This window comes from Strigops habroptila (assembly GCF_004027225.2).
Source record: "Strigops habroptila isolate Jane chromosome 13 unlocalized genomic scaffold, bStrHab1.2.pri S16, whole genome shotgun sequence".
Lineage (NCBI taxonomy): Eukaryota > Metazoa > Chordata > Aves > Psittaciformes > Psittacidae > Strigops > Strigops habroptila.
This window is the reverse complement of record NW_022651054.1, coordinates 4,584,643-4,599,935: the sequence shown is the minus strand read 5'-3', so window position 1 is coordinate 4,599,935 and position 15,293 is coordinate 4,584,643. Positions and strand designations below refer to the sequence as shown.

Sequence of the window (15,293 nt, the reverse complement as noted above, 5' to 3'; positions counted from 1 at the left end):
TTGTTTAACTGTTACTATGCAATTTCCTCCCTCCCCCCCCAACCCCCGATGCTCCCCATCCCCTGTTTTTTTTGTTACTTAAAATAAACAGACTGTGTTCACATCTGCCTTGCCCTTGTTTTATTCCTGGGCCAGGGCACAGGGGGCCCCTTTCCAGCACCCTCTGCTTGTGGGTACTTGTGTGATTGAACAGCAGTTATTATTAGTATTACTATTTCTTATTACTATTTCACTAGTTTTCCTCCACTTTGCCTCTGCTTCGAGCAGTGGCAATTTCAGGGCAAGACTGCACAGATGTGCTGGAAAGGCCAGTGCAGAGAGAGAAAGTCTGCTCTGGGTCATCCCAACAGTAATACTCAAAGCATGGTACCTCCAGGGCTGCTTGGATTCTGCCTTGCTAATGGCCGGATTGCTGCTTCTCATGCAGAATCACCAAACACTTCTGTCACGGAGGCTAGTTTCATGATTACAATCGTACTATATTAAAAGTGCTTCACAGACAGTGCCTTGCTGGAAACTACTTAGTTCACATGTTTCTTCCTGCTTCCCCATTCCTCATCTTGTGATGTGAGAAATGAAATGGAACTTGTGGATTCCGCTGCCGGCTCTGGGTTAGTTCAGTGAGACCAACCTGTAAGTGGGTACGATGCCCTGCTTGGTGTTTCCAGCAACTGTCCCTCTGTGCAGCTCCTGGGGGGCTGCAGCCCCTCTCCCTGCCCAGCCGGGCTCCTCCAGGTCTCCGACGCTGCCTGCAGCACGCAGCCAGATGCCCATCCGCACTGGGGGTGGGTCCACGGCAGCGGGGACCCCCCTGCCCGACACGGGCACCCCCGCGGAGGCTTTGGCCTCACTGGGGAAACAAGCGTCAAGCTTCTAGGGACTAGAAGTTCAAGGAGACTCGCTAAGCTGGGAGGCTTCTTCAGCGGTGGCCATGAAGAGAAATTCAGCGTCTTGAAGGACATCCATCAGATCTAGTCGCAGGAGAGGCAGAGAGCAAAGTCTGGTGCTTGCAGTGGAACCAGTAACAGAGAAGAAGTTGGTGATGGAGCAGGACATGGAGAAGTCTTGGATCAAGTGGCATGCAGCAAATGACATGTGTTCCTAAGTCACCTGAGCACTTGGGAGTGTTAACTGGACTCCACGGTAACAAATGGCAAGCTGTACGCTGCTCCTTTTGGAAAGGGCTTTTAGAAATCAGAAAGTGCCCTCTCCTGGGCTCAGCTTCCTCTTCACAAAACACAAATGGCAGGTCAGTTCCAGCAGCATGATCTCCTCTTGCTGGGTTTAAGTGTCTGCACAGGGACCATTTCTGATCCGGCAGGACAAACTTTCTCAAGAAGCTGCAAAGTTCAGCAGGGAAGAGGCTCTGGCTTTCTGAGGCCTGGGAGACCGCTTGTCCCACTGCCTTCTGTCCCACACAGCTTTCACAAATCAGCATCTTCCAAGCTCCCAGCTGTACATCCTATCTTGGCATTACCCAAAACACAACAGGACAGTGGCTGGAGCTGTTCCAAGGAATAGCCTTCCTCATGAAACAGCCTGCTCTCGTCATCAATCCACTGCAAGAGCCACAGCACAGCTATACTTTACTTAAAACAAAGTTTTAAGTTGACAAGCAGGTATTCTTTATTGCGGCGCCGGAGAATATGGGGGATAGCTCCTCCTAGCGTGTTCTGTCTGAGTATCAACCAAACCGTGATTATATTTTCGTTAGTCATACATATTCATTATATTGTATACATATTACTGAAGTTGTTTATATACAACATCGCATTCCTAGAACATTCTTCCCACATGCGCAGTTTGTTACGGTAGTGGTCTTTGGGACCTTTGGTGGCCGTTTCTTCATCATCTTCCTCTTCATCACCTTATCATTTCCTTGGATTCTTGTTCTGGTGGTCTTTGAGGTCTGCACAGTAGATAAGTGCTTACGCCAGTTTAACTAGTTCGGTAACACTGCTGACATAAGTGAGTGATTTCTTCTCGTCCTTCTACTTTTCAGTTAACTTAGCTACAGCACACCCTGAACATCTGCTAGTTTCAGACACTCTTTATCTACAGTCCTGTTTTGCTTACAATAAATTTTGTGTGAAGGTCATAAGGCTCTAAAACTATGTCAGCTTACCTGAACTAGTGTCTCTGGCTACAGGGACAGAGATGGAACTCCTCTCCACCTCTCTTCTCTAAAATGGATAAAATGCACAAAAGTGTTGGGCTCACATCAGAAGGGGCCTCACCAACACACAGCGAATGATCTCCCCTACGAAGCTCAGGCCTTGGGCTCTCTGGCTTAGGAGCCCCAAAGGATGTGGGAGTGATGTAAAGGCCCCTGTGCAGGCAGGTGCCCATCACCACTGGAAACCATTTTATCTGGCAAAGGTGGGAGAGTTTTAGTGCTGATCTGAAGTGGCCCAAAACCTTACACAATTTCTCCTGCAGAGAGTGATGCATGAAAGACTGCACGCAAAATGAGGCCGGTACCCAGCCCAGCTCACAGACGTCACCATTAGTCACTGGAATAAGGATGCTGCAGTACCAAAGTCATTAGCAAATATCAAACAGCTAAAGGGAAGTGACTAGCGGTCTCCTGGCTTTGTGGCTGGAAGTGCTGCTGATTCCCAGCTGTGGCGTACAATGCGCAGGCAGATTTCCACACACAGAGGCGCTCTCACACACAAGCATGTGCAAATATCCTCAGAGGTCTCTATGTGGCAGAAAAGCAACAGAACCATTTCACAGATTCATCTGGTAAGAGACAAATGTTGCCAAAATTTGGGTTTCTTCTTGAAGAGGAACATGAAGGAAAAATTGCTCTATCGAGATCAAGCAAAAGCTGTTAGTGTGGATAACCAGAGGAGTCATGTTCATTTTCAGGGGGCACTTTTCCATGCTGTCCTGGTATTGCTGCGTTGCACAATTGCAGGAAAACAATGTTTGAGACTAAAGAAACCACAGATCTGCTCCCACTGCCCCCCAAAACCAGGGGCCTCACCCCACAGCCCCAAAACCGTTGCTTTAAGTGTTGTCAGACAGAAGAATTATCCACACAAGGCTGGTTTTAGGGACTCACTGTTACTAATTCCTTAAGTTGATGGTGTGCAGGGGGGGTTCAGGACTATACTAAGGAAGGAATACAATCAGGAAGAAAATACCTTACACAGGCCAAAGATGGGGTGTGCTCAGCCTAAGCAGGATCTTGCAAAGGCTAAACAAAGCTTTGGCTTTGGCTGTTGATGTGCTCGAACAGTGGTAGAAGGCCCAGGCTGAATTACAGAGCATGTCATTTCTAAACCTGAATATCCAGCACAGTCCCATCACGTCCCCAAAACCACCAGATAATTGTTCCAAACAACTGCACTTCATGTGCCCTTATTCTCAGGCCTTTGGCAGAGCAGCAGGGAGAAGGGAAGTGTGAAGACCTGCTCTTACGCATTTCTGTGGGTCTGGCCAAAAACCTTCCAAGAACAGCTGAAGGTTAAGTACATGTGAGCTGGGACCAAGCTGTGTCCCTCCCTGCCTTCCACTCTCTAGAATGATGCAGAATATGAGGTCCAGGAGTAACTGGGGAGGTGCTACACCCAGCGAGGACTGACTGAATCTGGCAGATGACCCAAATCTCCCACTTTAGCATTTGTTTTGAGAGCATCAGCAGCATAATGCAAGGGGTTAGCTAAACCATTGCATTTTCTGCATCTGTGGGATGCTTTCAAAGCTTGAGGGTCCATCCCACAGATCTCTTTGGGAAACCCCCCAGTGTGTTTCGAATTTATCTGGAAGCACCTCGGGCTGGTTTAAGACGTATCTAACTCAGGATTGGAGGAAGATCATTGGTGTTTGGGTGTTGGGAACTCCACAACTCCTTTGCATGGATATGAGCATATCTGAGAAATGTCATGTGTCTGGGAAGCTGCCTGAGCTGCTTTGCTTGCAGCAGGATTTCATCACTGACCCTTTTGTGGATCCAAAGGATTTGCTGGTGGGCTTTGGGATGCTCTTTGCTCGCCTGACCACAATGAGACTGAGGCCCCAAGCGGATGTTGTTGCAAGAAGAGCTCCTAGCACTCCCTTCTAAACTACACAACACTAAGAAAGAAGGCAAACAAAGCATTCACAGTGACCCCCTCCAGACTCTACCTGGAGCTGAACCTCAACTTTGATGTGTGAAGACACACTGCTTCCTATGCAGGGAAAGGTGGATGATCCAAGGGCCAAGGATCGTGTCCAGCACACAGCTCGTTGGCAGGCAATGCACAGTACATGAAAGAGGTACCAGTGCTTGTGGAAATGTGCCTGGATGGGGGTCACTGTACATCTGTATTCTCACGTTACCACTGTAGCCTCATGCCCTGGATGAAATCACGTGTCTGAGTATTATCAGCTGTGACAAATCAGCTTACAGCAGGTGCTGATGCAGCTATACCTAAGGCAACAGCTTCCTGCTCTACAGACCCAGGCTCAGAGCCAATGTAAGGGGAAGCTCTGTTGGATCTCTGGCAGAGAGAAGTGGAGACAAATGGAAAGATCTGAAGGGCAGGCAAGCCCAAAACATCTATTTTATATGGGTTGGGTTTATCACATTTAAGAGGCATTTCTTTTTAAAAAAAAGGTGTCATGAACAATAGGAGAACAGCACGCAGGGATATCTGAGCCAAACTGCTGCGTCCAGGGGAACAGTCACCCACTGCTGAACCCAGAGCCAGTGGAAAGCAGAGAAAAAAGTCCCCAGCACTGAAAGTCAGTTCAGCCTGCAAAGAGCAAGAGAACAGCGGTCACAAGAGAAGCACTACCTGGAATGTCTGGCCAGAAACACCAGGTCACCCTGGGCTTCTTGCACAACCTCACCCTGCGGGAGGGAGGCCGCACACTTAAGACTTGCAGGACCAGGATGCAGAAGGGCAACTGGGGTGGGTAACTGTGGAACTCAGTGCTAAGGAAGCATTTCATAAATTCAGACAAGAGCAAAGCCTGTTTCTTCAACCAATTTTAATAAGGCTTCAAAATAGGGCCTGGGACCTGTTCTGGAAAAGGTATGTTGAGAACAAGCTGAACAAGCACCAGAAACACCTTGCATTTCTTTAAAGGTAACTACTAAATCCCGCTCCCTTGCGTGAGCCTGTTCTGTCTGCAATGCTCAGGGATCAGTCACTAGCAGGAATGCAAACAAATGGGAAGATCTGGCCTAGAGACCGAACATTACCACACAACACACGTCATCCTTTACCATCTCATCCTCCTGTCAGCCACCCCAACGTGCGCTCCGTGGAGCACAAGACCAAAGGCAAAGGTGGAAGCAGTCTCTACCAACACAAGAAACTGCCCAGTTACAGCAAAAAAGCTGCTCTGAGACAGACAAGGTGGAGTCTCCAAACAGGCTGTGTCCCACTCAAGACACACGGGCTTTATATGCGCTTCACAGAAGTGTTAGCTGGAAGGGACCTACCTCTAATACATTTACCTTATGACATTCCTAGTACTCAGTTTATCTCTGGAGGCTGCAGGTTCCTCCTCTTGGCTGTGAATTACTTTGTTGTAGCAGAAAGACACTTGGAGGGAGCTTCACTCACAGACACACAGAAGGGCACAGCTGATCCTACTCTGTCCTGGTGCAGGTTCACAACAGCAGCTGCAGGCTTCTAGCAGAAGAGGTGACCAGATTTCCTGGCAGTGTGAACAAGGAGCACCTCCAACAGTGCAATAGGACTGCAGCAGCTTGTTTCAACAATGGGAGCTCTGTCCATAGGGCAGGTTCTCGGAAGAGCAAATTACTGCAAAAATACAGCCACACAAGCCATCTTCTGGTTGACATGAGCTCAAAAGCATTCTTTGGCTAATACATGCTCTCATTGCATCTCTCCCAAGATAATCCACCATCCTTAAAACACTCTGTCCTCAGCAGCAGCCTGCCTTGCGCATGAGATGCTCATGAGCCACCTCTTGGCCATACACTCCTCTCTGGATGCATAGAAACAATCTGAAACAAACCCCCATGTTTACCTTTGCTCAGAGTAGACTAACACTGCTATGGAGAACACAGAACAGAGCATGTTCTAACTCAGAAAGGTTATTTTGCAGAAAGGATTCAGCACTGCAACCTTTCTACCTCAAACAGACTTACCCACAAAAACGCTGTCTGGATTCTACGTAGGGACTGCTTGAAAAGCAAAAACTTAGAAAACCGATCTGTTAAACCGGAGCTAAGTCATCTTGCTTGAACAAAGACCTACACAGGTATTCAACACAAAAGACATGCTCCAAGATAAGCTCATCTGAAGTATCAGAAGTCCATTCAAACTGTTCAGCAGGTTTTCCCTTGTGCCAGAGCGTGCCCTCGATCAGCTGCTAACAGCAGGAGCTGCTTCCTCCTGCCCCAGATCCGCTTAGTCCCATCTAATCACTAGAGGATGCTACAAGGCCATGAGATGCTCCCAGAGTTTCACTGAGACACGTACTGAAAAATCACTAGGGCTGTATAGCATTATGTTCTTCACCGATAACTGAACACGGGTATCAGAAAATGCATGAAAACATATCAGTGAACTCTACGTTTTATGACTTCAGCCAACCCCTTTTTAGCAGTAAGATTGCCAAGCTACAATCAGCACTTTGGTCAAAACAGACACAAGTGTCTTGGGATAGAAGGAAAAAGGAGAGAGGAAAAAGAAACCTATGAAAGGAGTGAGCAGCTGGTGCTTACCTCTACATCTGCATTTGGAGAGCTCTCCTCTAGGGTTATAGTCAAAGACAGCCACCATACAACAAGAAGTAAGCAGTTCAGCTTCAAAGTCTTTATGCTTTTGCCCTGCAGGAAAAAAGTAAAACGAAATATCCTCAGCTGGAAGTTCTAGGACAAAATCCCAAATCACAGCAACTCCTTCACCATTCCTAGAGTGGACTGAGCAAAAAGAATACCAGGGGGGAACTGAATGGGAGAGAGATCTTAGAGGCCCTGGAGACATTTAGTACAGTAGTCTTCTGATCTCCTGTATAAGAACAAAAGTGGGAACATCTGCACATTCCAGCATCCTGGTGTCTTGCTATATATACAGGAATGTATTATTCTATGTTTTCTGTTTATACACACAGACAAAAATATGAGTATATATATGTACACACACAGGACAGCAGTCTCTTTACAGGGTCTTGAATGGACATTTCTCCTCCCTGCACACAGTGACCTGCTACTGAGCTACAGAATTCAATCTTCAAGTGCCAGGGGAACAGCAAGAGCCCTAGAAAGCATCAGCCACAGCAGCAGAGGCCAGCATGAAGGGAAGCGAAGGCCTCATCACCCAGGGAATATGCTGCACTTTCACAGCCACCCGCCTGCTCAGCCGGGAATTAAACACCTGCTCTGGGTCTACAAAAGCAAAGCCTGGTGTTACAGAAAACACACACTGTCCAATCCTGATGTCCCTGCTTCAGGTCAACGCAGGATGGGCTACCAAAGGGTTTGCAGGTTTGGCTTGTTTAGAAAACATGCCGATGAGGCACTCAGGGACATGGTTTAGTGGTGGACTAGGCAGTGCGGAATTGACGGTAGGGATTGATGATTTTTTCCAACCTAAATAATTCTGTGATTCTGTGAAATGCTGGGAAAGAGGCATGAGATTTGTAATATCAGAAAGAGAGGTGAGAAGAAACTCTTGTGGCACCCTTTGTTTTCTGAGATGTTCTGCCTGGTTTTTGACAAATGATGAAGCCAAATGATGAAGAGGGCCTCATGACGTAGAGAGATTACAGAAGGCCATCAGACAAATGATGCTTTAATAGAAGCCAGTGCTTAGACAAAAAGGCACAGAGATCTATTGGGAAAGGGATAGAAAACTTCGTTACCGTATAAATCAGTGACACTGCACATGGTCCGGGTGGGGGAGGCCCGTGGGGTTCCGGTGTGGGGACCCAGCTGTGGTGGGGGCAGCCCCGTGTGGGAGGCGGCTGTGGAGTCGGGGAGCTGGCATGGCCCCCGGCCGGGAGGCGCGGGGAGACAGTGGGGCCCGCGGGGAGCCGGGCAGGGGCAGCGCCACGGGGCTGCGCGGAGCTCTCCAAGCCCAGAGATGGCAGCAGCATCCTCTGTATGGCTGGGAGAGGGCAGGCGGGGAAGCTGGGGCCAAGGCGCAGGCAGGATGGGGCAGACACAGGCTGCACGTGCCAGAGCTCCTGTCCCCGCATCACCGTTTCCTTTCAGTCACCTGCAGCTTCCCAAAATCTGCCCCCAAAAGGCTTCCTTGAGCAGCCTCCCGAGGACCTGAGCCAGCCCCAGCGCTACAGCTGTGCCCACTGCATGGCAGCACTGGCCCTGGGGAACGGGGAAACCACTGGGCTGGAGATGGAGCCCTGCCTCCCACTGGGAGAGCGTCAGCGTCCCTTGCAAAGCCCGTCTGAAACGGCAGCACAGCAGCATCCTCCTCCTCTGCCCCCAGCTCTGAGCAGAAAGACCTGAAGGAGCATGAGGGTTGCACGTCTCAATACAACGCTTTTGTCTCCAGCTGAGGCAACCCAGATTACAATGGGTGCCAGTGCTGGGCTGTCCCCTGAGAGCTCAGGAGGAGCCCCCGATGCCCTTGTTAGCTGTAAAGACCAGCGCTTGCTCTGACTGCCCTAAAACCCAATCCAGTCCTAAGCACAGCTTTCCCCTGAACCTCAAGTGCGGCGCTCGGCAGCTGCTGAGATCAGAAATCTGGTCATTTGCATTCGGTTTGTTATTTCCCACAGGGATTCCCTGTGTGTCCCCACTTCCTCCCGGGGAGTTTGGTGCCCCTGCTCTGCCCTGCCCTGCCCTGCCCTGCCCTGCTCTGGGGGTGACATGTGTGTCACGACAGCTCGCGGGCTCCACCGGTTCAGCCCTGGGCAGCAGCACTTGTTCCTCCTCGCTGGCATCTGGTGCGCTGTGACTGAAAGTCTGGCTAAAAGAACTCTCTAAGACTCGATGTGGAATTTTAGCAAGCGGGCATTCTTTATTGCAGGGCTGGGTGCACGGGGCCACCCTGCACATCGCCTCTGTTGTGTGGTGGTGTGGGCAACCATGACATGGTCCCTGCTCAGCCCTGAGGAGCAGGGGTGGCTTTGGCCTCCCCACCAGCCCTCTCCATCTCTGGGGAGGTGATGCCGTGCAGAGAGCCTTGACCTCCTCAGCTGGGCTGCAGGGTCCCCTCAGCACAACCGTGGTCAGACAGATGCTCAGGCGAACCGTGTTCTGTGTGGTCCGTGTCATCGTCCCTGCCATGGTGGCTGCCTGGCAGGACACAGCAGGGCTGTGGAAGCTGCAGGCACAGGGACGAGGGTGGGATATGGACAGGGCTGGCACAGGGACACTGGCTGCCAGGGACGCGGGTGGCTCACGGTTGTCACTAGAAGGCGGGGGAACGGCGGTGCCGGTGGACCAGGGACACGAGCTCTAGAACGCGGCAGCTGTCGAGGTTCCACCGCGCGGCTCCCGCAGCGCGTTCCGGGCCGGTGGCCGTTGCTGCGGCGGTCGTTAGAGATGGCGCTGCCGGGCCCATGGCGCTGCCCCTGGCGCTGGCCGTCGGCGCTGCCCCTGGCGCTGTTCGTGGCGCTGACCTGCCTGGCGCAGGGATCGCTGCTGGGAGCGGCGCTGGGCGCGGGGGGTGCCTGGTGTGCGCTGCGGTCCCGCCCGCCCGCCAGGCGCCCTCCGGCCCCGCGCTCTCCCGCACGGTTCCTGCCCCCACGGCGCCCTCCCCGACGGCTCCTGCTCCCCTACCGGCCGAGCCTGATAGCCCGCTTCCCATCCCCGTGGCTCCAGGCCGTCCAGCTCCCGAGGGGCAAAAGGGCCGGTAACGGCGGCCCGGCCACAGCCATCGGCCACAGGGAGAACAGCCTGTCCCACACCAACTGCTTCGGGTGAGCGCGGGGGTAGGATGTGTGTGGGACAAGGACACTGGTGGCACAGGGATGCAGGTGGGATAAGGACACGGGTGGCACAGGGACACTCCTTGTTAGGGACACAGGTGGCACAGGGGCACTGGTTGTGAGGGATGCAGGTGGCACAGGGACACGGGTGGCATAAGGACATGGGTGGCACAGCAAAGGCTCCTGCGCCCATGTCGGCTGCGCGGCAAAACAGCCTCTAACGGTGGCCCGGCTGCAGACACCGTCCGTGCTGAGAGCACCCGTCCCGCTGCTACTGCCTCGGTTGAGCACGAGGAGAGGACGGGATCGGACCCTCCCGCCACTAACGGTGGTGCTCACCGTTGTGTCCCCGCAGAGCCCCGCCGCAGACCGTGCACCGCCAGGACCCGCTGCCGCCGGACCAGAGCCCTGAGATGGATTTCCCACCGGTACGCTGGGACAGTCAGATTCCCAAGGGCTCTCTGTGGGCCCATCGCCCAGCCCCGCTCCTCAGCCCAGCACAGAGCTCTTTTCCTCTCCCCACTCTGCCGTGGCCAGTCTGCTGGGGGGATACATCCAGGGGAAAGGGAAAGACAAAATCTCTTTGCTGTGCTGACACCTTTTCAGCTGGAGGCAGCAGCACGTGTGGGAGGCCTGTGTTCCCACTTTGACGTGAGTCTCCTCAGCAGTTGCTGAGCTGGAATAAAACACTGCTCACATCCTGGGCTGGGCTTGCAGATGTGAGAGTGGGATGTAGTCGTGGCTAATGGAGCTCTGCATCTGTGCAGGGAAAGGTTTTCTGCAGGATGGATCAGTAGGGAAGGGTTTGCTCCGGCTGGGCCAGCAGCGTCCTCCCTCCCCGTCGCCTCGGCCAGTAAAGAGCCTGGAGGCCACTTGCTCCCGGAGTGGGTTAGGTTTGGGATGTTCAGACTTTGCCCTCCATGGACATTCTGGAGGAGAGATGAGCAGTGTTGAAGCAAGAGAGACTCTGGGCTCAGTAGCCAGCACCTGGGAGATGGGATTTACTCTGTGGTGAGCAGGTGAATGGGAGGCTGTGCTCCCCTGAACCCAATTAGTTACTCCTGGTCTCTTTCTATGCTCCAGGAGAAGAGGATGTGCATGAGGGCATCCACACAGTCCAGCACAAGATCCTGCTGTGACATGCCAGACTGGAAAGGAAGGTAATGTACTGCTCATCCGGCGAGTGCCTGCTTGTTGATGCCAGCCGGGAGAAAGCAGTCACCTTCCCAGCTGTCCCGGTGCCCAAGTCCTACTCTCCACCGGAGAGTGGGTCACCCTGGGTCACCCAGCTGTGGGGAAGCCCTGTTGTTGTGTCCGTCAGCATCCCTGCTGCCTTGTTCCACTGCGGTCCTGGCAGCAGTGCTGACCTGCACCATGCCTGCCCTGCTCCCAGGCCGGCTTAGAGCTTGAAGGCCTCAGATTGCTGCAGCGGTGACATTGCCATGTGGCACTGGCATGTCCTGGGTCCGGCTGGTTGCTGAAACGCTGCAAAGAGATGGCGCCTGGTTTTTGCCGTCTCCTCAAAAGCAATTCATGGGAGCTCCAGTAGGGCTGTAATGTAGCGCCCGCCTGGGCGCGCAGGCCCTTGTTCTCCTCTCTGCTGGCTCAGAGAAGGACCTGAGCTTGTCCTGACTAAAAGCAACAGAGCTGCTGCCCTGCTGACAGGCTGGGTGCAAGCCAGGCAGCGGCTCCCACCCGGGATCCCCGGCTGCTGCCCTGAGGCTGCCCGAGCCAGGCCCTGGGAAGGGGAGCGGAGCAGCTCCTCTGCCTGGAGCCACAGTCAGGCTGCTGCAGTGACTCAAGGCTGTTGCTCACCTGAGCTCAGCTGTTTAGCAAAGATGGCAAAGAAACACAGCAGGGATGCTTGTGGGAGTCCTTGGAGTGTTGGGTCTCGTCCTGCTCCCAGGGGAGGGGGCCAAGCCTGGAGCTGACCCTAACTGGCTCTCTCCCACTTGCGCAGGGAGCAGGAGGTGCTGCGACCAAGGACCTGCACGCCCGGAACGGCGGACAAGGCTGTGCAGACGGAGGAAGGTGAGTGTAGATGGGGCCCAGCTCTGTGCCGGGCTTGGAAGGGCCACTGGTGCGGGCCAGCAGCAGGACAGCAGGTAGCTCAGGTCTGCAGGTGGGATCAGCTTGAGGTGTCCCCTGGAAACTAGGAACGTGCTGGTCCACGTGTGGCGGTTTGTGTGGTTTGTGGTTCTGGTGGGCAGCATGCAAGGACCGTCTGTGGAGGTGGGAAGGGACTGCTGGCCCTTGGAACCCCAGCAGGCTCTTGTGACAGCTTCCCCACGGATCCCTTGTGGCCAGCTGCTGCCCCAGGGCATCGCAGCCTTGTCCTCGGCTTAAGGCGGTGTCTCTGGCTCTGCCCTCCAAGATGGTCATCCAGAGAGGAGTGAGAAGGGACAATCCCCTTGGTACAGGACGAATGCCTCTGCTGGGAGCTGCTCCTGACTTGTCTCCTCCCGTAGCTGTCGAGAGGCCTGAGGAGAAGCGGCGGCAGTCCCCGAGCCCATCACCGTCGCCGGGGAACAGAAGGCTGCGCAGGAGGAGCATCTGCCTGCTGGTGCCTTGCGAGACCCACCCACTGGTGCAGGTACGTCGCTGTCTCACAGCCTCTTTTGGCCTCCTGTGGGCATAGAATGTGCTCAGTGCAATTCCTGCAGGGCTGGGGGCAGGCTGACCTGCCTGCCTTGGGGCAGGAGGTCTCGTCCTTGGCTGAGTGGGAAGTGACGCTCTCCCCTGCCCCAGTGTGTGCTGGGCTGTGCGTGACTGTGCTGCCCGCTGCCGGAGCAGCGACTGGCCCGGGCAAGGCTGCTGTGCCCTCAGCACCAAGCTGGGGGCCAAAACGAATGGGGACCGGAGCTCCGCAGTGGCTGTGGCAGAACCATGGGCTTCACAGCTCTGGTGCCGACCTGCTTCTACACCTCCTTCAGAGCGGCTCTGCCGGCTTCCCTGAGAAGGAACTAAGCTACTGCTCTCTCTTGGCAGTTCCCTGAGCTCATCCCGGGCTACCCCTCCACCGAGGCGATCCTAGAGAAGGAGAGGGAGGCAGCGTGGCAGCGCTTTCACCAGCTGTTGAGGCCCAAGTCTGGTAAGGGCAGACTGGGAACGCAAAGGGCACGGCAAGGAGGAGAAAGGCAGGGCCCGGGCTGGCAGGGCAGTGAGGTCTCTGTGTAGCGCAGGCTGAGGAAACTCCTGGCAGCTTCTCGGGTCTGAAGCTATTAGAGACTTGTGAAGGCTCGGGCGGGAGACCTCATGCTCCGCAGTGCCCAGGGTGATGGGGAGGTTCCCCAGGGCTGGAGCTGTGAGCTGTTCATGCTGGGAGGCTCTGCTAGGGGGTAGTCCCATACGGCAAGTTGCGGGTCCTGATTTCTTGCTCCCTCCCAGCAGATGCGGTCCCCAGCACCAGTGGGGAAGGTATGTCCCTGGGCACAGTCATCGCCCGGGGCTCCTCACGCACCAACTGCACACAGGCAGCGTTTGCAGCCACAACATCGGTCATTTCTGGGCTGGCCGCTTTTACCACCACCGGCCTTACTCACACCAGCCAGCCCAGAAGCAGGAGCGTGCCCGTGCTGGGAGGTGAGTCAGGGCAGATGGGCCTTCTGCGGGGGTGAAGAGCAGGGCTAGATCTAGGCAGCAGCTTTCCTGCCGGACCTGGCTGAGCTTCCCAGGCTCAGCAGCCCTGAGGGGCTGGTGCTCGGGCTGTGCAGAGCCTTGCCGTGCGAAGGGAAGGTGCTTCCGTCACTCTCTGCCCCAGGCCCCAGCCCTGGGGGTGGTGGAGGGGAATCTGAAATGCTGCTCCTTGTCCCCTCTGGACGCAATGGATGCGTCGGTTCCTGTGCGTGCTGCCAGCTCCCTAAAGGCAGGCTCTTCCTCCTTTGCTGACCCCGGCTCACAGTGGTGTGTTGCTTTCCAGGAACTCCTGCGCCCTTCTGTGGCCAGCGCCCCTCAGGCCTTGGAGGAGACGGCGCTTCCTCTGGTAGAGAGGGAGTTTATGCTTCAGCCTGGAGGAGCTGATGGGTCGTGTTGACCCCTTGGGCTGGGGGATGGCGGAAGGGCCAGGCTGTGCTGTAGGAGCCGGCTCGGGTGGTAGCTGCTGGGTTCTGGGGATGCAAAACCTTCCGTTCCACCTGGGACAGGGACTGTGGTACCCCCTGTGCCAGCTCGGAGCGCGGCTGCAGAGACCTGAGCAAACCTTTGTGCTTCCAGGTTCGTCCACCCCTGCCTCTTCGACCCGAGCAAGATCCAGGATTGAGGGAACTCGTAAGCGGATAAAGGCACGGATCAAGCATTCCCGCAATAAGTAACAGCCAGTGCTGCTGGCCCCCCAGCTGCAGGGGCTCTGCTCCAGAGCAGCCCCGAGGAGGGACTGGAGTGATGGGGCCAGGCCCGTCCCTGCTGCCGGCAAGAAACCGTGCTGGGTGGCAGCGCCCGGGGTGGGACGGGGTGAACTGAACTCTTCCTCCTGGAACAGTTCCACAGCCAAGGCTGGATGAACCTCTGTGTATCTCTGCAGCATTTCCTTCCTGGCTTTATTTTGCCATGTTTCCTAAGCTGTAAACTTTTGCTCCAGCCCTGGCAGTCTCCCCTCCCTTCTTCTCTGTGCTGGTGTCCCCTCCCCATGTCGGGGTGCTCTGGAGCCACTAGCGGAGTCCAGAGCGGATGGGGGTCCTCCCCCTCCCCAAATCCAAATCATTTCTCATTTGTGGCTCATCCCCACCCGCTTGGGGTTTACCAGCTCCCAGGAGCTGCGGTGCTGTCTCCCCTGGTGCCATTCAGTGGGAGCAGGGCAGAGGCTGCCGGAGCCAGGGCTCACCCGAGAGCTGCTCCCCCCCGCCTGCGGGGTCCCCACCACCCTCAGGAGGGCTTCGCTGCTGGGTCTTTAACTCTCTGAGCTGTGTGAGTGTGTGTGTCGGGTGGAGTCTGAATTACAGGAAAAAGCACAAATATTGCAATGTTCTTTAATGAAATAACACTTTATTTTTACACTGAAGCTGTTACAGCATCTCCTTCCTTCTAAAATGTGATGTACATGGATGTGACTAAACCTGTTCTGTTTGGTTTTTTGTTCTTCCCCAAGGAGGAGGACCGCTCCGATGCCAAGTGGCCTTTTGGGCCACCAGCAGGAAAACGTCGGCGGCTGTGATATTTTTTGAAGATTTTTATTATTCTACGTTTGTTCTACGTTTGTTCTAATATAGTTGTTATACTGTTGTTCTTTTGTTGTTACGCTGTAGTTTTTTTGTTGTTATACTGTAGTTGTTTTGTGGTTTTATTGTTTAACTGTTACTATGCAATTTCCTCCCTCCCCCCCCAACCCCCGATGCTCCCCATCCCCTGTTTTTTTTGTTACTTAAAATAAACAGACTGTGTTCACATCTGCCTTGCCCTTGTTTTATTCCTGGGCCAGGGCACAGGGGGCC

General features: G+C 54.4%; 2 protein-coding genes across 3 annotated transcripts; one reads left to right on the top strand and one right to left on the bottom strand.

The window, feature by feature from the left end:
• Positions 1-4,735: 4,735 nt before the first annotated feature.
• Positions 4,736-9,816, bottom strand: LOC115602124. Its single transcript, XM_030472910.1, has 5 exons — positions 9,719-9,816; positions 9,340-9,676; positions 8,834-9,232; positions 4,788-4,843; positions 4,736-4,745 (listed from the first exon to the last, which is right to left on the bottom strand). Exons 1-5 carry the CDS (start codon positions 9,814-9,816, stop codon positions 4,736-4,738), a joined length of 900 nt encoding a protein of 299 aa, XP_030328770.1.
• A 316-nt stretch (positions 9,817-10,132) lies between these two features.
• On the top strand, positions 10,133-15,246 carry LOC115601966. Of its 2 annotated transcripts, XM_030472573.2 has the most exons (9): positions 10,133-10,295; positions 10,951-11,027; positions 11,828-11,898; positions 12,336-12,460; positions 12,856-12,958; positions 13,258-13,449; positions 13,787-13,849; positions 14,080-14,147; positions 14,951-15,246. In XM_030472573.2, the coding sequence occupies exons 1-9, from the start codon at positions 10,281-10,283 to the stop codon at positions 15,014-15,016; spliced, it is 780 nt and encodes a 259-aa protein (XP_030328433.1). In that variant the 5' UTR covers positions 10,133-10,280; the 3' UTR covers positions 15,017-15,246. The 2 variants fall into 2 exon arrangements, with proteins under 2 accessions (XP_030328433.1, XP_030328434.1); XM_030472574.1 differs by lacking the exon at positions 13,787-13,849.
• The last annotated feature ends 47 nt before the right edge of the window (positions 15,247-15,293 follow it).

What these genes read in the sequence shown, in the direction of transcription:
- LOC115601966 (XM_030472573.2), top strand. An exon ending in ATGCCAGACTGGAAAGGAAG is followed by an intron (nt 11,028 to 11,827) that starts GTAATGTACTGC and finishes CCACTTGCGCAG; the next exon opens with GGAGCAGGAGGTGCTGCGAC. An exon ending in AGGAGACGGCGCTTCCTCTG is followed by an intron (nt 13,850 to 14,079) that starts GTAGAGAGGGAG and finishes TTGTGCTTCCAG; the next exon opens with GTTCGTCCACCCCTGCCTCT.
- LOC115602124 (XM_030472910.1), bottom strand. Translation starts at nt 9,816, where the DNA reads ATGGCTGTGGCCGGGCCGCCGTTACCGGCCCTTTTGCCCCTCGGGAGC. An exon ending in CGGGCTATCAGGCTCGGCCG is followed by an intron (nt 9,677 to 9,718) that starts GTAGGGGAGCAG and finishes CCGTGGGGGCAG; the next exon opens with GAACCGTGCGGGAGAGCGCG. An exon ending in TGCTGCCCAGGGCTGAACCG is followed by an intron (nt 4,844 to 8,833) that starts GTGGAGCCCGCG and finishes TCCCTCCCGCAG; the next exon opens with GGTGAGGTTGTGCAAGAAGC.